The 25,337-nt window shown below is 34.8% G+C and overlaps 1 protein-coding gene across 4 annotated transcripts in view; it reads right to left on the bottom strand.

Moving 5' to 3' along the window:
- The window catches only part of MIGA1 (mitoguardin 1), a 90,362-nt gene that overhangs the window by 60,472 nt on the left and 4,553 nt on the right, over window positions 1-25,337 (bottom strand). For all 4 annotated transcript variants that reach the window (XM_057500349.1, XM_057500348.1, XM_057500350.1 and 1 more), the window contains 2 exons: window positions 4,542-4,719; window positions 2,944-3,080 (listed from right to left, as the gene is read on the bottom strand). In XM_057500349.1, the coding sequence (XP_057356332.1) occupies window positions 2,944-3,080; window positions 4,542-4,719 (315 nt within the window). The remainder of the gene's footprint in view (window positions 1-2,943; window positions 3,081-4,541; window positions 4,720-25,337) is intronic.

Genomic DNA, 25,337 nt, shown 5'->3' with positions numbered 1-25,337 from the left:
AAAAAATGGGCAGAGGAACTGAACAGACAGTTCTCCAAAACAGAAATACAGATGGCCAACAGACACATGAAAAGATGCTCCACATTGTTAATTATCAGAGAAATGCAAATTAAAACCACAATGAGGTATCACCTCACACCAGTAAGGATGGCTGCCATCCAAAAGACAAACAACAAATGTTGGTGAGGCTGTGGAGAAAGGGGAACCCTCCTACACTGCAGGTGGGAATGTAAATTAGTTCAACCATTGTGGAAAGCAGTATGGAGGTACATCAAAATGCTCAAAACAGACTTACCATTTGACCCAGGAATTGCACTCCTAGGAATTTACCCTAAGAATGCAGCAATCAAGTTTGAGAAAGACCAGTGCACCCCTATGTTTATCGCAGCACTATTTACAATAGCCAAGAATTGGAAGCAACCTAAATGTCCATCAACAGATGAATGGATAAAGAAGATGTGGTACATATACACAATGGAATACCACTCAGCCATAAGAAAAGGGCAAATCCTACCATTTGCAGCAACATGGATGGAGCTGGAGGGTATTATGCTCAGTGAAATAAGCCAAGCGGAGTAAGAGAAATACCAAATGATTTCACTCATCTGTGGAATATAACTACAAAGGAAAAACTGAAGGAACAAAAGAGCAGCAGAATCACAGAACTCAAGAATGGACTAACAGGTACCAAAGGGAAAGGGACTGGGGAGGATGGGTGGGTAGGGAGGGATAAGGGGGGGGAAGAAGAAGAAGGGGGATATTAAGATTAGCATGCATGGGGGGTGGGAGAAAGGGGAGGGCTGTACAACACAGAGAAGGCAAGTAGTGATTCTACAACATTTTGCTATGCTGATGGACAGTGACGGTAAAGGGGTTTATAGGGGGGACCTGGTATAGAGGAGAGTCTAGTAAACATAATATTCATCATGTAAGTGTAGATTAATGATTCCAAAAAAAAAAAAAAAGGCAGTTCCTGTGTGGTGACCTCCAATAAGTTCTACACAAGGGTATAAAGGGCATATAAAAGTGTAGGCAAAGGGTCTGTTGTGTTTATACAGAGGATCCAAGCCTAATTTGGCTACCCCGAAAATGAACTAAGATACGATATGAAAAAGAACTTCCAACATCAGCAGTCTCTGGAAGACTCATGCCAGAAGATGATCATCAAAAAACCCCAACAAAGATCCACGCACTGCTACAGGTGTAGATGCACTCATCCCACCAGTTCCTGGACTTGCCATGAGAATGAAGAAGGAGATAGCTAAGCTGGCCTGTGCATACAGTAAAACAACAAATTTGACTAGATCTATACTGTTGGAACTCAACCAAGAATTAGGAGAAGTGCAAATTGTAGCGCTCCAAAATCTTACAACTACAGACTATTTACTGTTAAAAGAACATATGGGATGTGAACAGTCCCCAGGAATGGGTTGTTTTAATTTGTCGGATTTCTCTCAGACTGTTCAAGTTCAGTTGGACAATATCCACCATATCATAGATAAGTTTTCACAAATGCCTAAGGTGCCTAACTGGTTTTCTTGGTTTCACTGGAGATGGCTGGTAATTATAGGTATGCTTTGGTTAGGTAACTATACTCCTATTATGTTAATGTGTGTGTGCAATTTAATTAGTAGTTTAAAACCTATACATGCTGAAGTACTCTACAAGAAGATATGTCAAAGAAATAATCAATCTTCCCAGGTTTTCTTCCGCCTGCTACTTCTATAGCTTTTCTTCTTCCTTCCTAATTACAACCCTTAAATAGAATTCGTGCCTCATATCAAATTTACCGAGTATCATAATTCTTCCAAGGGGTAAAGATACCTCAAGACAAATGCTGGGCATAGAAGCCACAGGGCATAAATATGCAAAGAAGTAAAAAGCTAACCTTTTCAAACAATAAGGCTTCTCTCTCACTTATCAACTTTACATTTCCCTGTATGGCTCCGGAAGATGACTGGTTAGCCAGAGACGGGTAAGATTCCTCAAGGGAGGAACAACCTAAGACAGGCACAGTCGCAGGGGGGCCATCAGGTGAGAAATTGGGGATCAACAGAGGTGAGGCTTAGAACCTAACCCCCCCTGTTCTGAGAGAAATCTTCTGCATACGTGGATGTTTTATTGCCCTTGTCTAGCCTGGATTAACACACAGTCTACAGGCACACACCTGATCATCTACATTTGCTCTCTTACAACACTAAACTATGTTTTCTACCTTTATCTTGTATCTACCTACCACTTCAGCATTTTATTAAAAATAATAATAAAAATAAAGACAGAAATGTGGTATCCACATATAAATCAAGTATAAAAATCAAATGAGTATTCATATTTTAACTGTTTATAGTTCATAATGCATGAGCAAAACCGAAAGTTTCTGTGATGACTGCCCTTGTACTGTTCAACATGTAACTTATTCACTATGTAAGAATTTGTTCTCCATGTAAGAACTTGTTCGTTATGCTTCAGAAGATTGGAGACTGACGAAAATTAGTCTTGGGGTGATTGATGATTATGCATTGAGCATTGACTCCCCTATACAGAATTTTATTGTTGTTAACAACCATTTGATCAATAAATATGAGAGATGCCCTCACAAAAAAAATTTTTTTAAAAGTACACACTTCCAATTGTAAAATAAATAAGTAACCGAGATGTAATGTATAGCATAAGGAATATAGTCAAAATATTGTAACAACTTGGTATGGTGATAGCTGGTACCTAGAATTATCATGTATATAAATGTTGAATCACTGTGTTGTACACCTGAAACTAATGTAATACTGTGTGTCAACTACCCTTCAATAAAAAATAATTATCTACAAAAAAAAAAAGTTCTTTTCATACAAAGAGCTATCTATAATTGTATGCATTTATCCAATATATAACAATAGATACATAAGCAAACCTGTAAGAGAAATAGTAACTATTTTCTTTACTTACAGAGGCTAAACTCTGTGCAGAACCTGAGTATTTACTGAAAAGTCCTCCATTAGCATAGTTACAAGACTGAGATCCTTTGTCTTTGGCAGAACTTAAAGACAGTGTCAAATTCTGTCTACTACTGGAACAACTTGAACCTAACAAATGAATACATATTAATTTTAATAGCAATTCCACTGATAAATTTCAGGTAAATTTCAAAGTTTATATTATATTCATTCAGAAAGTTTCTAATTAAGAACAAATTTCACTCAATTGTTTAAATTATTAAATGTACACCATTATTAAAATCTATGTCTATATATGTTTTTAACACTGCTAAAACCTTAATAAATGAAGAATAAGTATTCATCTAATTAATAAGGGAAATATTTGCAAAGTCTACTGTGATTAGCAGAAAAATACTGGGATATTTTATATCAGTATAAAAATAAGTATATAAATCAGTATAAAAATAACTATGAACCTTCTAATTACAAGTTTAGCAAAATATAAGCACTTTCTTTCCTGAATTAGATCTAAACCATATACATATTACATTACAAGTAGTTTTTAATATTTCTGTCTCCTTTAACCATATATCCATTCATCTAGGGCAGATACCATGTTTAGGTTTATATTAATGTAGCAGTTAAGACACTCTGATTCAAATTCTGGCCCCTTGGGCAAGTCTCTTAAGTTTTCCATATCTCAATTTTCTTTATGTACAAAACTGAACAATAACATAGGAGTATAACCTAATCATAGAATGGCTATAAAGGTTAAATATACAGTGAATATACAGCTTTAGCACTCACTTGAGATCTAATAAGGTCTCAGTTAAGTAAGCACCAGTATTATTATTGTAATGTTCTTTAGTTATTCATTAATTATCTGCTATACAAATTAATCATAAAAGCATACGATATGCTAAACAATAAGTTTTTATTTTAAAAATTTAAAAGAAAATCCAGCATTCTCAAAAAATTACTATTATTGATGTCATCTGACGGTATATACCATATCCCTAACAAAAAACAATGGATCCTTTAAAGGCCAGCAATTCTACTTTTAGAACTTTATATATTAAGGAAATAATCATACAAGTATGTGCAATCCAAGAAAAACATCCTAAAGGGAACACCAAGGAACTGTTTAAATAAATGAGGTCATATTTGTACAAACTTAACACTAAGTACATATTAAAAATGATAGAGATATTTTTATAGATCTAGAAAAACTTTCTTATATACTGTTAAATACTTTTAAGGGCTATAAAAGATATCATAATTTTACTTAAAATAGATAAATCACTTACTTGTATATGAAACTTTAAGTGTCATATGATATTTAAATGCAAATATAAATGGGTAGATATATGCCAAAGTGTTATCAGTAGGTACTTCTGGGTAGCAGAATCTCAAGTGACTCTGATTTTTTCTGTTTGCTGTTTTCTGTTTCTGTTTGGTCTGTACTTTCTCATCTTCCTAAATATGATGAATCTATACTACTTGTGAGTTGAATGTTAAGGAAGAAATTTTAGAGACTAAAACACTAACACAGTTATGATTTACATATAAAATTTCATTTGTAGACTTAATTCCACTATCTCCATATACCTTTGTCTGATGCAGTTCTTTTAGCGTATTCAAGTATGAGATGCTCTGGTTCCCATGGTAATATTTTTCCTTTCTTCTTTCCACGTCTCCTTTTAAAGTGATGGGCCAGGAAAATTACAGATACAGCACTCACTGCAGTGACCACAAACAACTTTTTTGCTACTGGTGAAAATTTTATCTGGAAAAGACACAGTTAGATTGAAGAAAACTTTAGTTTGTTAACTTACAATAAAGAAATAAGAGCAAAACTTACTCTTAAGCTAACCTACTTCTAAGTACTACCAACAGAATATTACCTCACTCTCAAAGACAGCTAGCCCAATAAAAATTTTAAAAACAAAAAGGTAATAATTTACTACATGCTGTTCTGTAGTATTCAGGTAAACCAAAAAGTCAACAGGAGCACAAAATAATCCAACCCCAATTAATACTTGTTAAACAACTAATATTTACACAACTAAATATTGTCTGAATCGTAACAAAATTTTAAATTACAGGATGATTGAATCAGACTTCCAACAACAAACCATATTTTTTTAAACTATCTGGAAATTTGGCGAACATAAATTAACTCAATTACCATCTGAATAAGCCCTTCTATTCATTAATTATTCAACAAGTATTTATTCAGTATCTTACAATGTACCACCTCCTTTGTGCTATGAAATTTCTTCTTGTAATTCTATTCAGTAAACATGTATCAAATGTCTTTCGTTGACTAGGAAGCACTGGGTATACAGAAGACACAGCTTCTGCTTCTTCCTTCAAGCAGTGTACTAACAGAAGAAGCAAATACATTCACAAATAATTACAGTATAGTGTGATACATACATTTATATGAATATATACTAACATCAGAGCAAGAGGTTATTAGCTTTGTCTTGGGGGAGAGACACACTTAATCACCTAAAATGCAGAAGCACTCCAGAGTCTTAGGATGTAGAGAGCTGGAAAGGGTGTCAGTTCCAATGTCACAACAACAAAAAAGCTAGCCAACTGTCAAGTTTTCAATTTTTCTTTATCCTTTCAGAACACAGGTTGGAGGGAAATCAGCTGGCCCCAAAACTAAGGAGATGTGGGTATTTGCAGGGAGAAATAAGAGATACAGGAATAAAACAGCAGGATATCAGCAAGAAGAGTTCGGCTAACATGGTTCTAAACTAGTGGAGGCTGAGTGCTGCACTGGTGAGAGCAGGTAAAGTGCTCACACCCCAGGGCTGAGGGGAGGGTGCTGTAAATTTAGGTGTAATGGAAATTTTTTGCAGGTGTAATCTTCATGACTCCCACCAAGCACACATAGGAAAGATTGCATGAGTCCTAAGAAAGTCTCCCTAAACATCAGTGGTGGAGAACTAGGGGAGGGAAACATCAGCGCATGAAATGCATCAGTACCCTTCGGTATCCCCACAAAGGAAGAAAAGCTTTAAACTGTGGAATGCAGCTTTAACTTTAGAGGGAAAGTTATATACCATTAAGTGCTTATATTAAGAAAAGAAGAAAGGTATCAAATCTATAATACGAGCTTTCATTTAAGAAACCAGAAAAAGAGAAAATCCAATCCAAAGCAAGCAGACAAAAGGAATAAAAACCAAACAGAAATCAATGAAATAGAAAAACAAATCAATAAAACCAAGAGCTGCTTTTTAAAAAAAAAATCAACAAAACTTACAAACCACTAGCCAGTCTGATTAAAAAAAGAGAGAAGACACATATCACCAAAATCAGAAATGAAAGGGGTCATCACAACAGACCTCAGACATAAAAAGGATTCTATGAACATTTTATGTACATAAATTCAATAATTTACATACAATGCACCAATTCCTTGCAAGGCCCACTATCAAAATTCACTCAGGAAGAAATAGATAGCATAGTTAGATATCTACTAAAGAAAATACATATCAATGTAGTTAAACTCTTCAAACAAGGAAAACTATAGGCCAACTTCTACCAAATTTTTAAGAAAGGAAGAAATATCAGTTCCATACAATGTGGAAATACTTCCCAATCATTTTATGAAGCCAGCATACTATTAATATCAAAACCAGACAAAGACATTACCAAAAGTACACACACACACACACACACACACACACACACACACACACACACACACACACACATACACTAAAACCCTCATTGATAGTTGCAAAATATCCTTCACAAAATATTTATTCATTGAATCCAGCAATATATAAAAAGAGTAATATATATGACCAAGTGGTATGAATCCTAGGAATGCAAATCTGGTTCAACATTTTCTAAAAAAAACAATCAATGTAATTTACTATAATAACAAACCAAAGAAGAAAATCCATAATATAATCTCAATAGATTCAAACAGAGCATTTTAAAAGATTTAACACCCATTTGATGTCTTAGAAATTCTCAACAAATTAGGAATAGAAGATGTAGTGGGTTAAATAGTACCCCTACACCCCCACCCAATTCACGTCCATCTTAAACATCAGAATGTGACCTTATTTGGAAGTAAGGTCTTTGCCAATGTAATTAAGGTAAGAATCAAGATGACCTCACACTAGAATAGGGTGGCCCTAAATCCAGTGAGACTGTCCATGTAAGACAAAAAAGAACACACAGACAAACAAAGGAGAAGAGGGAGGCAGAGATTAGAGTTATGTTGTCACACACAAGAAATGCCTAGAGCTACCAGCAGCTGGAGAAGGTAAGGAAAGATTCTCCCTTAGAATCTTCAGAAGAAGTGTGGCTCTACTGCACTCTCACTGCAGCCTCCATAACTGTAAAAGGGTAAGTTTCTGTTGATTTAAGCCACCTAATTTGTACTAATTCATTAGAACAACTCTAAGAAATCTAACACAAAGGAGAAATTTCTCAATCTGAAGAAAGACATCTATTAAAAAATCTACAGCTAACACCACACTTAATGGTGAAAAACTAAATGCTTCCCTGTAAGATCAGGAATAAAGCAAGGATATCATTTCATCAACATCCTATTAAAAGTACTAGTCAGTGCAAAAAGGCAAAAAAAAAAAAAAAGGAATACATATTGGAAAGGAAAAAGTAAAGCTGTCTCTATTTGCAGATAACATGACTGTCTTCATAGAAAATCCTAAAGAATTTACAAAAAAAAAATCCTAGAACTAGAAAGTTAATAGACTACAAATTCAGTGATAGCAATAAGCAACAGGATTTTGAAATTTAAAAAGCAATACTATTTAAAAAAATGCCAAGAAAAAGAAAAAGAAAAAAATTACTTAAATCTAACAAAATCTGTGCTAACAACGAAACAGATGAAAGAAATGAACAAAGATAAAAAAGTCAAGATACAGCATATTCATGAATTATCAAATGCTCTTTCTCCTTAATTTGATCTACAGAAACAATATAATCTTAACCAAAACTGCAGCAAATTTTGTGTAGATATAGGTAGCTTATTCTTAAAAATATAAAGGAAAGAGCCAAGAAATGGAAGCAACCTAAGTGTCCATCAGTAGATGAATGAATAAAGAAGATGTGGTACATATACACAATGGAATATTATTCAACCATAAGAAGAAAACAAATCCTATGATTTGCAACAAACAACATGGATGGAACTAGAGGGTATTACGCTCAGTGAAATAAGCCAGGTGGAGAAAGACAAGTATCAAATAATTTCACTCATCTATGGAGTATAAGAACAAAGGAAAAACAGAAGGAGCAAAACACCAGAGGACTCACAGAACCCAAGAATGGACTAACAGTTACCAAAAGGAAAGGGACTGGCGAGGACTGGTGGGAAGGGAGGGATAGGGTGGGGGGAAGAAAAGGGGCATTATGATTAGCATGTATAATGTGGAGGGCTCTGCAACACAGAGAAGACAAGTAGTGATTCTACAACATCTTACTACGCTGATGGACAATGACTGCAATGGGGAATGTGGGGGGAACTTGGTGATGGGGGGAGTCTAGTAAACATTATGTTCCTCATGTAATTGTAGAGTAATGATACCAAAAAAAATATCAAGGAAAGGCAAAGGAACTAGAATAGCCAAGATAACTTTGAAAAAGAAGAACAAAGTTGGAAAATTCACACTAACCAACTTCAAGTTTATCTCTTCAGCTACAAAATTAAGACAGTGTGGTACTGGTGAAAGAACAGACATACAGATCAATGCAACAGAACAGTTTTCAGAAATAAACCTGTACAAACATAGTCAATTTATTTTTGTCAAAGGAAAAAGGAGCTCAATGAAGAAATTTCTAGAAGAAAACATGGGAGAAACCTACATAAACCTCATAATTACCTAATACCAGAAACCACCTGGATGTCCTTCAACAGATAAATGAATAAACAAAAAATTATATCCATACAATGGAATACTACTTGGCAACAAAGGGACAAATAAAAACTATTCAGATACACAGCAATGTGAATGACTCATACGCATCATGCTAAGTGAAGGAAGTCAATTCCAAAAGATTGTATACTGTATAATTCCATTTATAGGACATTCTGGTAAAGAAAAATTATAGGAACAGAAACAGATCAATGGTAGACAGGGACTAGGGGCTGAGGTGACCACAAAGGTGCAGAAGAAGGGAAGTTTGGGGGTGATGGAGCCATTCTGTTTGGTACTGTGCTGATGGAGACCTAACTCTGTATATTTGTCAAAACACAGAACTGTGCCCAACAAAGAACAATCTGTATTATATGTAGATTTTAAAAAATCAACCAGGATGTGGGAGAAACCTAAAATGGACTATAGACTGTGATAAATAAATCAACAGTTACAAATGAAGGACCTAAGTTCACTGAAAAGAAAAAGGAAATAATGGAGTTGACCTAAGTAACCATGTTTTGACTGAATGCTATGAGGCTAAAGACAGAAAGAATTATATACAAACACAGTAATCTAGTTGGTAAATTTATTTTTCAAAGGAATATTGAGGTAGCATCTCTGAAACTACTTTATTGTGTATACTAGGTACTGTAATAAGTATGCTGTAGATAATGTCTTGTGGACGAGAGAGGGGTGTCTGCTGGAGAAAAAGTTACAAATAAGCAAAGCAAAAATGAAAGAATGAAACTAGATTGGAGTTGCAAGTATTAATATGAACTCATGTTTTGTTTTTTTCTTTTTAATATATATACTGAAAGACAAATTCAGTATAGTTGTGTGTGACCATACAGATTACCATGCACTCACATATTTCCTAGAACTGTCTCCAAAGAGCCTAGAAACAATGACATTCCAGTGGCAACATGCAGACCTTAGTTTCTAAATGCTAGAGACTAAAGAGAGCCCAGGCTCTCTCGAGAAGTGGGTGATTCCAGGACTGGGGCAGATAAAAAATAAGATGAACCCGAAGAGAAAGAAAAAAGAAGAGGGCATGCCGGGCATGCCAAAAAGACACAGGAGCTGAGCTGAAAGAGCTTCTAACAACCAAATATGAAACAGTGTGAGTGACAAAATAAATAACGACAGCACTGGATTAAAATCCAAAGAATAAAATAAATATTTAAACAAATATAAATAAATAATTATAAGTAAATAAAAGGGGGAGAAAGGGCAGCTCTTTGTTACAGAACAATTCCAAGTAAGTGTAGAAGGAATGAGGGACATAGACAATCACCAATAAACACTACAGTAATAACTGCTGGAGACAAGATTCACTATTAAGTGCTAAAATAAGTAGGCAAAAGTTTAAGGAGAGGAAGAGAATGGTTCCCTATGTACAAGACATTTAATCTGAGACCTGAGGATCACTAAGAGTAAGCCAATGAAGGGATGACAGGAATGGTGAGGAAGAGAGGGGCAACGATGAGACCGACACCAGATCGTGCAGGGCTTTGGAACAAGACTGATGACTCTGAACCTTACAGGAAAGGTAACAGGAGGCCATTTAACAATTTCAAGCAGGAGAGTCACAAAACCCAGTGTGCACTTTGAAATGACCACTCTAGCTGCAATGAGACAACAGACAGGAGGAGATGAAAGGATTGTGTTGAGGCCATTAGGAGGCTACTGCCAAACCTGTGTGAGAGAGAATGTTGGCCTGGACTAAGGGAGTAGCAGTGGGGATGGAGATGGAGAGGACATATGGAAAAACAATGAAATCTAAATAATTAAAGTCTATAGCGCAGGTAAGAACATTGTGCTGATGTTAATTTCTTAGTTTTGGCAATTGTACTAGAGTTATGACAGATGTGTACATTAAGGAAAACTGGATGAAGGGTATATGGGAATTTTCTGTACCACTCATGATATAAGTAAAATTTTTAAAAAAAATTAGATAAAACTCTGAAAGATTTGGTTAAGAGGATGAAAAAACATGCTACAGACTGGGAAGAAATATTCGCAAACCACCTATCTGACAAAGGACTTGTATCTAGAATACATAAAGAACTCATGAAATTCCACAGTAAAAAAACCAAACAATTCAATTAGTGAATAAGCAGAGGACATGAAGAGACATTTCATTTCATAGATGATATACAGATGGCAAATACACACAAAAAGACGTTCAATATCATCAGCCAGTAGAGAAATGTAAATTAAGACTACAGTGACACAGAATAGCTAAAAAATATTTTTTTAAGTGACAGTATCAAATGCTGGTGAGATATGGAGGCTGGATTTCTCATATATTGCTAGTGGTAACTTAAAATGGGACAGCCACTATGGAAAATAATTTGGCAATGTCTTTAAAAACTAAACATTCACTTACCATATGACCTAGCAATCAGATTCCTGAGCATTTATCTCAGAAAAATTAAAACTTATGTCCACACAAAAACCAGTAATACGCAATGTTCATAGCACCCTTATTTGTAAAAACCCAAACTGGAAATAATCAAAATGTCCCTCAATAAGTAAACGATTAACAACCTGGTACCCTGGAATATCACAATAAAAACAAATTCTTGAGCCTCTCTACACCATTTTGTAACTATTTTGTAACTTCCTGCAAATCTGTTAACTACTTAAAAATAAAACTTTCAGAAAATAAGGCTGTATCAACACAGCTGCTAAGCCAGATTAATTCAAACCATTAGAACAGTTTTATGACTGAATTGTTTTCCCTCACACACTATTCAATTTAAACTGAACTTACCCATGGTCAGTTTGCTGTCTCTAAATACCATTTTATACCAAAAGGGTTCCTTAAAGAAGTAGCTGATTTCAGGTATGGGGTACAAAATTATGAGATAAGCCTGTAAACATCTCACACCACACAACAAGGAAACTATCACCAGCTGTGTCTAAAGCATTAAGAAGCCAACTTGAGTAAATTCTCACTGGCCAAGAATGAGATTACTTAAGTATAAAGGATAATAAGTGTAATGGTTTAAAACAAATATGGTTACATACATGAGTCAGAAAGATTTTTTTAAAACCCTCCTTGATCAGCTTGGAAGAGTATTAGTAACCATCTTGTTGTTTTAAAATCTGGTCAAAAAATGGGAAGAAGCAATTATTCTGCCTTTTCACACAAACTTCATCAGGATAACCAAATAGTTAATGACAGAAAGTTTCTCTTTATAGAAATATTTGAGCTAATAAATTAAGGAGGAAATACAGAATGATGTCACCATTTTGCAATCTCTTTATTAGCCAATCTAGTAATATGCATTGAAAACCATTAACGTTACAAAAAGACAACCAGACATTATGAACTTTCTATTACTCAGCTTTGCTGAAAAAAAAGCAAACTGAATCTGATTCATATGCTGACCTAACAATTAATTCATAGGAAATACAGTAGAGAGAGAATATAATTGGGATTATCTAGTTCCAACAAAGAACCTGGTTTCTTCCTCAGAAAATAAAAGCAAAGCAAAGCAAAAAATAATAATAATAATGATGGGAGGAGCATCTACAAATTAAAGAGATCTAAGAGTTGAAAAACGCTGAAGACATTTTTAAGAGATATTTCACTTACAACAAACAAAACAAAAATAAAAAATACTCATAGGACAATAGGAGAAATGTGAACACTGACTGGATACTAATAATATTAAGGAATTACTATTATTTGAGGGATGTAAAGTTACTGTGGTGCTTACATTTTCAGAGGTGAGATATAAAATGAAATATTTAAGGGTGGAAGGATTAAAGATGGAGGCATGGGAGGTGAGGCAGAGGCTTCCTCCTAAAACCGCATATAATACGAACATATAATTAATACAACTAATGCTGAGAGAGCAATAGGAAAGAGGACTGCGCCAGACTGCATACACCTGGAGAAAAGAACAGACCTCACAGAACAGGGCAACGTACCACAGCTGTGGCCCAGCGGGACCCAAGCCCTTTCCCCATCCCAGACCACTGGCGGGAGGAAGAGAAATGGAGCACAGAGGGAATGGAGACCTGGGACTGCTGAATACCTAGCTCCGAAAATCTGCTCTGGGAGCACAAACCTACATTTCATGGTGCTTTCATGATAATCTTATGATTACGGGGTTGGAAAGCTAAGACGGGCAGAATTCCTGGAGAGAATGAGATTCCAGCTGCTTGTGGAAAGCAGGGATTCACATCCAGCTGCTCTGGGACAAAAACTTATACCTGTGTGCTCGGCCCACGGGTTCAGGCAGTGGAGGCAGGCACAGGAGCCAGGAAGCAGGGAACAGCTCTTTCCTCCCCCAAGGTACCAGTACCACTCCCCTGAGACCCCTGACATTGCTTCAGGAGCTGAGCAGCTCCAGAGAGAAGAGATCCTGAACACTAGAGGGTGCCATACACAAATATGAAATGCCAAAGGAACCCGGTCCAGAGTAAAATTAATATAAGCCCTGAGAAAGATGACGTGGACCTCATGACTCTCCCTGAAAGGGGGTTCAAAATGAAAATCATTAACATGCTAATGGAGGTATGGAAAGATATTCAAGTACCCAGGAATGAATTCTGGTCAGAAATCCAATCGTTGAAGAGCACAATGGAGGGTATTAAAAGTAGATTGGATATGGTGGAGGACACAATAAATGAAATAGAAACTAGAGAAGAGGAATACAAAGAAGCTGAGGCACAGAGAGAAAAAAGGATCTCTAAGATTGAAATAATATTGAGAGAAGTGTGTGACCAATCCAAACAGGACAATATTCACATTATAGGGGTACCAGAAGAAGAAGAGAGAGAAAGGGATAAAAAGTGTCTTTGAGGAGGTAATTGCTGAAAACTCCCCCAATCTGGGGAAGGAGATAGTCTCTCACGCCATGGAGATCCACAGATCTCCCAACACAAGGGACCCAAGGAAGACAACACCAAGACACATACTAATTAAAATGGCAAAGATCAAGGATAAGGACAGACTATTAAAAGCAGCCAGAGAGAGAAATAAGATCACATACAAAGGAAAGCCAATCAGGCTAACATCAGACTTCTCAGCAGAAACCTTATAGGCCAGAAGGGAGTGGCATGATGTATTTAATGTAATGAAGCAGAAGGGCCTTGAAACAAGATTACTTTATCTGGCAAGATTATCATTTAAATTTGAAGGAGGGATTAAACAATTTTCAGATAAGCAAAAGCTGAGAGAATTTACCTCCCACAAACCATCTCTACAGTCTATTTTGGAGGGACTGCTATAGATCGAAGTGTTCCTAAGGTTTAATAGCTGTCACCAGAGGTAATAAAACCACAGTAAAGAAAACAGAACAGCTAATTACTAAGCAAATGCAAAATTAAATTAACTATCCCCAAAGTCAATCAAGGGATAGACAAAGAGTACAGAATATGATACCTAATATATAAAGAATGGAGGAAGAAAAAGGAGGAGAAAAAGAAAAGAACCCTTAGATTGTGTTTGTAATAGCATATTAAGTGACTTAAGTTATACTCTTAGATAGTAAGGAAGTTAACCTTGAACCTTTGGTAACCACGAATCTAAAGTCTGCAATGGCAATAAGTACATACCTATCTATAATCACCCTAAATGTAAATGGTCTGAATGCACCAATCAAAAGACATAGAGTCACTGAATGAATATGTAAGGGGGAAATAATTATGATGTATTGGATTTGCTTCAAAAGAACCTAGTGAGGGGCTGAGGAAGAATCAGGTAGTAAAAGAGGAAATAAGATTGCACATACATTGATAACTGTTGAGGCTGAAGCAGGTACTCAGGGGTTCATTACATTATTCTATTTGTGTATGTTTAAATTGTCCATAGAACTATTTTGAAAATGAAATACTGAATTAACATAAACTTGCCAACTATAATGTCATAGAAAAAAGACATTCTTCATTACTATTTAAAAACACATGACCATCTATGCAGAAAAATTCTATGAAACTTACAGAAAGCTACTAGAATAAATGAGTTTTATAAAGTTGTAGGATATAAAACCAATATATAAAAAGATTTGTATTTTTATATACTAACAAATAATTGTAAATTGAAATTTTTTAAATGCCATTTAACAACAGCATCATAAAATATCAAATACTTAATAAATCTGATGAAAGATAAGAAAGACACATACCCAGAAAACTAGCAAACACTGCTGAAGGAAAAGATGTGGAAAAGTGTAACACATTATGAAAGGTTGAAAAGCTAGATAAAGATATCAAACTGATCTACAGATTCAGTGTAATCCCAATGACAATCCTAGCAAGCTTTTTTTTGGTAGAAACTGATAGCTGATTCTAAAATTCAATGGAAATGGAAAGGATCTAGAATAGTCAAAACAATTTTGAAAAAGAAAAAAAATTTTGGAAGACTAATAGTATCTTATTTTAAGACTTACTATAAAGTTAAAATAAACAAGGTCTCTTGTCATTAAGAGAAACAAATAGATGAACAGAACAGGACAGAAAATATAGCAACAGACCCATACATACACAGACAGCTGATTTTTGGGAAAGGCACAAAGGCAAGTCAGTGGAGAAAGGAAAGTCTTTTCAATAACGGGTGCTGGAAAAAATGGTTATCCATACAATAAAATAGAACTTTAATCTATGTGTCACATCATACACAATAATTAACTCATGAATTATAGACTTAAACATAAAACCTGAAACTGTAAAAGTTCTAGAAACTGAAAAAAGCATAGGAGAAAATCTTTATGACCTCTGATTAGGCAATTATTTCTTAAAAGTAACACCAAAAGCTTGATCTATTAAAAAGAAAGAAAGCTTGACAAATTGGACTTCAGAATCAAAAACTTATGCTCCTTAAAAGGCACTGTTAAGAAAATGAAAAGACAACCTAAAATCTAGGAGAAAATAGTTGCAAATCATGTAATCTGATAACGGACTGTATCCAGGGCATACAAAGAATTCTCAAAACTAAAAGGAAAACAAAAAACTCATCTAAAAAATGAACAGACAGACACATCAACAGAGAAAATATAAGCATGGATAATAAGCACATGAATGCATATTCAACATTATTGGTCATTAAAGTAATGCAAATTAAAACCACAATGAGATTCCATTACACACCTACATGAGAATGGCTAAAATTAAAAAGAATGGCCATACCAATGGTGCAACCACTTTATTTTTTAATTGAATTATAATTGATAGACAGTATTATATTGGTTTCAAGTATACAACATAGTGATTTGACAATTATTTACATTATTAAATGTTCACCCAACTAGTGTGGTTACCATCTGTCAAAACAGAAATGTTACCAAATTATTGACTATATTCTCTATGCTGTACTTTCATCCCTATGACTAATTTATATTATGATTCAGACTTTGTGCCTCTTTATCCCCTTCACCTATTTCACTCATCCACCCCAACCCCCGTTATGGTAACCACTAGTTACTTCTCAGTGTCTATGAGACTGTTTTGTTCATTCGTTCTGTTTTAAGATTCCACATGTAAGTGAAGTCATACGGTATTTGTCTTTCTTCTCTTCCTGTCTTATTTTACTTAGCATAATGCCCTCTAGGTTCACCTGTATTGTTTCAAATGGCAAGATTTATTTATTTTTTATGACTTCATAATATCCCACTGTATGTTTTGTGTACACACACACACACACACTCTTTATTCATTCATCAATTGATGGACATTCTGGTTGATTCTGTATCTTAGCTATTGTAAATAATGCAGCAATAAAACATAGGAGTGCATATATCTTTTCGTATCAGTGATTTTGTTTTCTTTAGGTAAATTCCTAGAAATAGAATTACTGAGTCATAGGGTGGTTCTGTTTATAGTTTTTTGAGAGACTTCCATACTGCTTTCCATAGTGGCAGTACAACCATTTTAAAAGTCTGAAATTTTCTTAAGAAATTAAACATACTTGCCTTTGATTCAGACATTCCACCCCTAAGTACCTACCCAAGAGTAATGAAAGCATATGTCTATACAGACTTGCATGGAAATGCTCTTAGCAGCTTTATTTATAATTTAAACACATACATATACCTACAAAAAAAGGGAAACCTAAATGTCCAACAACAGATGAATAGTGAACGAACTGTTATATATCCATATGGAATACTACTTAGTAATACAAAAGGATTAACTATTGATACATACAAGGTGTACATATTTCAAAATAATTAGGGTGAGTGAAAAATGCCAAACAAAATAGAGTACATATTGTATGATTTCGCTTATATAAAATTACAGAAAATGCAAACTAATCTGTAGTGACAAAGGCAGGTTAGTGGTTTCTTGTAGGGGAGGAGTTGGACAGGAAGGTGTGAAGGGAGAGATTACAAAGGGGAATGAGAAACTTCTGGAGATCATGGACATGATCATTATCCTAACTGTGGCAAGGATTTCACAGGTATATAAATATATATGTCAAAACTTAAATTATATACTTTAAATATGTACAGTTTAAGACACGTCAATTACATCTCATAAAGCTGTGTTTCAAAAATAACATCTTGGTTCTACACATAAATCCAAAAGAATTGCTCTTTTTCTGGTATACCAAAAATTATTTACTCCCACTCACCATTAGCATTTGGCCTCAGTGACGGTGACCTAACAAAAAATTTTAAACTGTTCTTATTCTACTTTTCTTCCAAGTCCACTTAAATTACTCCAAAACTAACATGAAAAATTGGAACACTCCAATACCACCTCAGATTTTTTCCCTTCACAAACTATAAGAATTGTTCTCTTTAGTAATGTCTGTATTACAGGCATTACCAAATTTTTCTTTCCATTTCTATGTTTTTCCCTCTGGAACCATACCTCAAGTGTTCATAGCAACTAAATGAAATTTGGAAAAAAGAAAACAGTTCCTTGAATTTGGATGCTGAAGACCCAATAATGAAACAAATTCTAAAAATAGCACTACTATTAAGAACACCTCATTTTTATATTTTATAAAGAGCCATGACCTCATTATCAAAAAATTTCTTTCTACAGTAAAATCATCTATTAACATAGGTCCAGGTGAGCTTAAATGGTCAGTTCTACTATATCCTCAGGCACTGAAGTTACAGAGGTATTAGGAGACATAAATACAAATTAAAACTATTGTCGGCATATAATGTGCCTTACTAATATGAATTCAAATACAATATAAATCAATTCACTTTTATTACAATCCAAGTTCTGTTTATACATTATATATTTTTACATAAAAGAGCCACTAAAGTATACAGTCCTAATCTCATGAAAAGAATGAACATTTTCCATGACAAAAATAAGACATTTTTCTTTCCTAAAGAAAGATGATTATCATAAGTAATCTAGACAACACAAGGTTTTTGAAAGTCTCTAATATTACTCCTGCCTGTGGCTTCTCATTTTACTTTTTCTTCCCCAGAGGAATGTCAATTACTTCCTATATCATTGCCTGGAACACTGGAAATAAAGCAGCTCAGAACTCCAAAGCTCAGAGGGGCTTTTTGAGGTGATGTATTCCATTGCCTTATGAAAATGAAAACTAGACACAGGTCCTGTTCATTCAACATGAACTGAGCATCAGTTTATGGGCCAGACACTGAGAACACAAAGAAAGGAATAAAACCCTGTTCCTTGCTCAGATTTCACAATCTATAACTTGATAGACATTGTTTAACATTCTTGTCAAGTCTCCCTCTCATCTGATGTTCTCCAGAGACAGAGAATGGTTATTAAGTCACACACAAGGCTCCTGTGCCAGTAACTTTATTTCCCTTTACTCAGCATAAACTTCTTGCTAGAACTAAGTTGATCTGTTGCCCTACACCTTCTTTTGGGAAGGGAAGTCTAAGAACCTCATTGAGATTCTAAGTTCAATAAGGGCAGGAACCATGTCTAGATCTTGTCACCACTTTACATCCTGACTGAAACATAGTAGATGCTTCATAAATGTACTTTGAATGAATCTCTCTGATAACTAGAACACATTACATGCAAATTATAAACTTTGGATAAATGGGGATATTATTATCTTCCTCATAGGGTTGCCACAAAAGGTGGTAACACACACAAAATAACATCTGCCATAATAATTTTAAGCTCTTATTATTTAATTTTATTTTAATTAGAAAAATTTTAACAAACATCTCATTTGGAATTATTTTTGATTTAGAAAAGTTGCAAAGATAGTCGAGTTCCTATATATCCATCGCTTAGGTTTTTCCTGATACTGACATCTTACATAACCATAGTACTCTTGTCAAAACTAAGACACTAACATTAAACACAGCATCTACTGTGTTTCAGTCAAGATATAAAGCACTTAGCAAGACCTGGACATAGTCACTGCCCTTACTGAACTCAAAACCTCAATAAGGTTCTTATACCTGCCTCCCCACCACGAAAAGGGTATCATAACTACTGTGTTAGAAGGTTAGATCAAGTTAATTTATAGTAAGAAGTAATGCTGGGTAAAGGGACATTAACATTAGTTAGCAACATTATTAACTAAATTATGGATTTTATTCTGATTTCACCAGTTTTTCTACCAATTCCTTTACTATTCCAGGACCAGTTCAGGATACCACTGCATTTAGACAGATTTTGATGTTTAACTGCTTAGTGAATTCATAGTTTTTCTTGCTTAACACTGAATTTGGAGGATCAATAAACTACTTACTACTTCATGTTATGGTTTGCAACTGAAAAATACTATCTGCTTATATTAACATGATACATACCATGATCATACCATTAACATACCAAAGTAATCCTTAAGAAAACCATAGAATCAAGAGACTTAGGTACTTTTTTAAAAGTATGTATTCATTAAATGAAAATAAAATAATTGGAAAAAGTGTTATTCCTTAAATAAATGAAACCGGGAAATAAAACAGGCTAACATTTATTGGGGTGCTCACTCACTTCACTGTGTGCCAGACACTGTGCTTTCCATCCTTTTTACAGATGATAAAAATTGGCTTTAAAGAAGTTAAGTACCTTGCTAAAGATCACACAATTCTACCGTGGTGGAACACAAATCAAAATGCATCAGAGAGGAAGATGTGGTTAAATCCATCCATATTATAGATCATGTGTTGAAATTACTTCAGTCACACTGATGACATATCTTACTATGCAATTAATTATAAAACTGCAACACACTCAACATGAATTGTCAATTATAGGGGGCTGAACAAAGAACAAAAAAATCTCATACATGTCTTTTTTCATTAAAAAATTAATCTGATTTTAAAGCTGCAGAACTGTCCAAACAAGAACTTGGAACTTTTTCTTAATCCTTACTTGGTCCCTTTGATGTTATCAAAGTATAGAATGCTCTCTTAGTACAGGAGTCAACAAACTTTTTCAGTAAAGGCAATGCAGTAAATATTTTAGGCTTGTGGAACATACAGTCTCTACTGCAACCATTTAACTCTGCTGTCACAGTGCAAAAGCAAATATAATACATTAACAAATGAGCATGGCTGTTTTCCAAAAAATTTTCTTACAAAAACAGGTGGTGCACAGAACTCAAGAATGGACTAACAGGTACCAAAGGGAAAGGGACTGGGGAGGATGGGTGGGTAGGGAGGGATAAGTGGGGGGGAGAAGCAAGGGGGTATTAAGATTAACATGCATGGGGGGGTAGGAGAAAAGGGAGGGCTGTACAACACAGAGAAGGCAAGTAGTGATTCTACAACATTTTGCTACGCTGATGGACAGTGACTGTAAAGGGGTTTATAGGGGAGACGTGGTATAGGGGAGAGCCTAGTAAACATAATATTCGTCATGTAAGTGTAGATTAGTGATACCAAAAACAAAACAAAACAAAAACAAACAAACAAACAAAAAAAGGGCAGTTCCTGTGTGGTAACCTCCAATGAGTTCTACACAAGGGTATAAAGGGCATATAAAAGTGTAGGCAAAGGGTCTGTTTGCGTTTATACAGAAGATCAAAGCCTAATTGGGCTACCCTGAAAATGAACTAAGATATGATATGAAAGAGAACTTCCAACATCAGCACTCTCTGGAAGACTCATGCCAGAAGATGATCATCAAAAAACCCCAACAAAGATCCATGCGCTGCTACAGCTGTAGATGCACTCACCCCACCAGTTCCTGGACTTGCCATGGGAATGAAGGAGATATCTAAGCTGGCCTGTGCATACAGAAAAACAACAAATTTGACTGGATCTATACTGTTGGAACTCAACCAAGAAGTAGAAGAAGTGCAAATTGTAGCGCTCCAAAATCTTACAACTACAGACTATTTACTGTTAAAAGAACATAAGGGATGTGAACATTCCCCAGGAATGGGTTGTTTTAATTTGTCGGATTTTTCTCAGTCTGCTCAAGTTCAGTTGGACAATATCCACCATATCATAGAGAAGTTTTCACAAATGCCTAAGGTGCCTAACTGGTTTTCTTGGTTTCACTGGAGATGGCTGGTAATTACAGATATGCTTTGGTTATGTAACTATACTCCTATTATGTTAATGTGTGTGCGCAATTTAAGTAGTAGCTTAAAACCTATACATGCTGAAGTTACTCTACAAGAAGATATGTCAAAGAAATAATCAATCTTCCCAGGTTTTCTTCTGCCTGCTACTTCTATAGCTTTTCTTCTTCCTTCCTAATTACAACCCTTATATAGAACTCATGCCTCATATCAAATTTACCGAGTATCATAATTCTTCCAAGTGGTAAAGATACCTCAAGACAAATGCTGGGCATAGAAGCTACAGGGCATAAATATGCAAAGAAATAAAAAGCTAACCATTTCAAACAATATTGCTTCTCTCTCACTTACCAACTTTACATTTCCCTGTATGGCCCCGGAAGATGACTGGTTAGCCAGAGACGGGTAAGATTCCTCAAGGGAGGAACAACCTAAGACAGGCACAGTTGCAGGGGGGCCATCAGGTGAGAAATTGGGGATCAACAGAGGTGAGGCTTAGAACCTCACCCCCCCTGTTCTGAGAGAAATCTTCTGCATACGTGGATGTTTTATTGCCCTTGTCTAGCCTGGATTAACACACAGTCTACAGGCACACACCTGATCATCTACATTTGCTCTCTTACAACACTAAACTATGTTTTCTACCTTTATCTTGTATCTACCTACCACTTCAGCATTTTATTAAAAATAATAATAATAAAGAGAGAAATGTGGTATCCACATATAAATCAAGTATAAAAACCAAATGAGTATTCATATTTGAACTGACTGTTTATAGTTCATAATGCATGAGCAAAACCAAAAGTTTCTGTGATGACTGCCCTTGTACTGTTCACCATGTAACTTATTCATTATGTAAGAATTCGTTCTCCATGTAAGAACTTGTTTGTTATGCCTCAGAAGATTGGAGACTGACGAAAATTAGGCTTGGGGTGGAGTAATGATTGTGCATTGAGCATTGACTCCCCTATACAGAATTTTATTGTTGTTAACAACCATTTGATCAATAAATATGAGAGATGTCCTCACAAAAAAAAAAAAAAGGACAGACTTCCAATGGTAAAATAAATAAGTAACCAGGATGTAATGTATAGCATAAGGAATAGAGTCAAGATATTGTAACAGCTTGGTAGGGTGATAGCTGGAACCTAGAATTATGTATATAAATGTTTTATCACTGTGTTGTACACTTGAAACTAATGTAATGTAATACTGTGCGTCAACTACCCTTCAATAAAAAATAATTATCTAAAATAAATAAATAAGTAAAAAAATAATAATAATAATAATGCAATTTCATAGTTTATATATTAACAAAATATATCAACTTTTAAGTATAAAATTAGGTTGTTTATGTATTGTATATACAAATAAAATTATTTATTTAAAATGAAAAAAAAAAAAAAATGGGTGGTGGTCTTGATTTGGCCTACAGCTATAGTCTGCTGACCCATCTCTGTGCATTCCATATTATGGAATGAGCTTGGATACTATGTACCATGACTGAGAGTAGAGGATGTACCCTTAGTCATCCTGCAATGACTCTTTATTTTATTGAAAAAAAAATCCATGGAACAAGTTGGACACCAGTCCTGGCCGCAGAAAATTAGTCTTAGAGGATTGAAAAGCAGGTGTTATAGTAGAATCCATATGGGCAAAGGATACAAAACTAATTCATAAAAGAAGAAATTTAACATACTAAAACTTTTCTAACAAATAATACTCTAATTTCTAGGCTGTGAAAAAAAAAAGACATAGTTAAATATTACTGATAAGATTGTGGGTTGGTATAGCCAATGTGAAAAGTAATTCAGCAAATGCTAAAAAAAAAAAAAGCTTCAAAATGTTCAAACTTAATACAAACTGCTCTTAAATCTATGAAAAGATGTTCAATGCTAAATATACGAGAGAAATTTTAAAAACTATGATGATATACCATTCTCACCTATCAGTTTGGCAAAAATCCCAAAATTTGAGGAGTACAAAGTAATGTATCCCTACAGAGGGCAATTTAGCAATATATATCAAAATTTAAATATGTTTACTCATTGACCTAGGAATCCAAAATCCAAAAATTTATCCAAACCTGTATCTAAATGAATTGAGGAATATCAAGCTTATACACTATAGCATTGTTTGTAATGGTACATCAGAAACAACCCAAATGTCCATGTATAGAAACATCAAATAACTGTAGGAATAAAAAAAGAAAAAGATCTACATATGTTAGTATGGAAAGATCTCCAGGAGATATTTCAAGAACAAAAAAGCAAGAACATAGGTAGTATGCTACCTTCTACAAGAAACAGGAGAAAGTAAGAATACATAATTGCTTTTACTGATATTTTAATAAAGAAACCCTGAGCATTCAAGTAATCCAAATGGTTACCTACAGGGAGTGAATAGGGATTGAGATAGAGTAAATTCTTACGTGTGTGTGTGTGTGTGTGTGTGTGTGTGTGTGTGTGTGTGGTTTTAATTTTTGAATCATGTATTAGCTATTCAAATAATAAAGAACAAAATTACTTCAGGATCACTGCAAAGATTAAATGAATTTATAAATGTTCCTAACATAAAATGTCTAATACAGTGCTTTACTCACAGTGGGTGCTGATATGCAAATGGATAATAAGCACAATCATTCATCATTAGGAAAATGCACAGCAAAACCACACTGAACAGTGACTGCAATTGGGTAAGGGGGCGACTCAATAATATGGATGAATGTAGTAACCACATTGTTTTTCATGTGAAACCTTCATAAGAGTATATATCAATGATACCTTAATGAAGAAAAACCACATTGAGATGCCAACTCACACCCATTAGGATGGCTACTACTATCAAAAAAACAAAAGAAAACAAAATAGTGTTAGGGAGGATGTGGAGAAAATGGAACCCTTGGGCACTATTAGTAGAAATGAAAAATGGTAGAGCCACTATGGAAAACAGTATGGCAGGTCCTCAAAAAATTAAAACAGAATTACCATTTGATCCAGCATTCTCACTTCTACGTATATAACCAAAAAAATTGAAAGCAAGGACTCAAATAGATATTTGCACACCCATCTTCACAGTAGCATTATTCACAATAGCCAGAAAGTGGAAGCAACCCAAGCACCCAGCCACAGATGAATGGATGAGCAGGTGTGGTGTGTATCTATATACAATCAAACGTTATTCAACCTAGAAAAAGAAAGAAATTCTGACAGATGCTACAAAATGGATGACTCTTGAGGACATTATGCTAAGTAAAATAAGCCAGTTACAAAAAGACAAATATTGAATAGTTCCACTTAAGAGGTACCTAGAGTAGTCAAATTCAGAGAGACAGAAAATAGAATGGTGGTTACCAGTGGCTGGTGGGAGAAAGAATGGAGAGTTGCTGTTTAAGGTCTACATAGTTTTAGTTTTACAAGATGAAAAGAGTTCCAGAAAGAGGCTGCACAACAAATGAGAATGTACCTGATGCCACTGAACTGGCATTTTACTACCATAAAAGGATTATAATAGTGAGAGAGGTCTAGTCAAATACATAATTCACTGAAAATAATTGTAATGGATTGTGTTAATTATTTAAAACAGGAAAAGATTTTTTTAAAGTATTACAATCCTCCTTTTAAGAGTTATGACTATGAGAATGTAAAGAAATTCAGCCATAAAAAAGAAAAAAATCTTGTCATTTGTGACAACATGGATGGACCTAGAGGGTATTATGCTAAGTGAAATAAGTCAGTCAGAGAAAGATGAACACCATAAGGTTTCACTTATATGTGGAATCTGAAAAACAAAACAGAAACAGACTCATAAACACAGATAACAGATGGCTGTTTACTATGGTGGCAAAGTGGGGGGTAAGGAGGAACAGATGAAATAGGTGAAGGGGATAAAGCGGTACAAACTTCAAATTAATAATTTAGTCACAGGATAGAATTACAGCACAGGGAATATGGCTCACAATATTGTAATGTCTTTGCATGGTAACTATACTTATCATGGTTAGCATTTAGTAATTAATATATATAACTGATGAATCACTAAGTT

Source organism: Manis pentadactyla, chromosome 4, assembly GCF_030020395.1.
Source record: "Manis pentadactyla isolate mManPen7 chromosome 4, mManPen7.hap1, whole genome shotgun sequence".
NCBI classification, from domain to species: domain Eukaryota; kingdom Metazoa; phylum Chordata; class Mammalia; order Pholidota; family Manidae; genus Manis; species Manis pentadactyla.
Note: the sequence above shows the minus strand (reverse complement) of the source record. Positions and strands in the feature narration are given on the sequence as shown.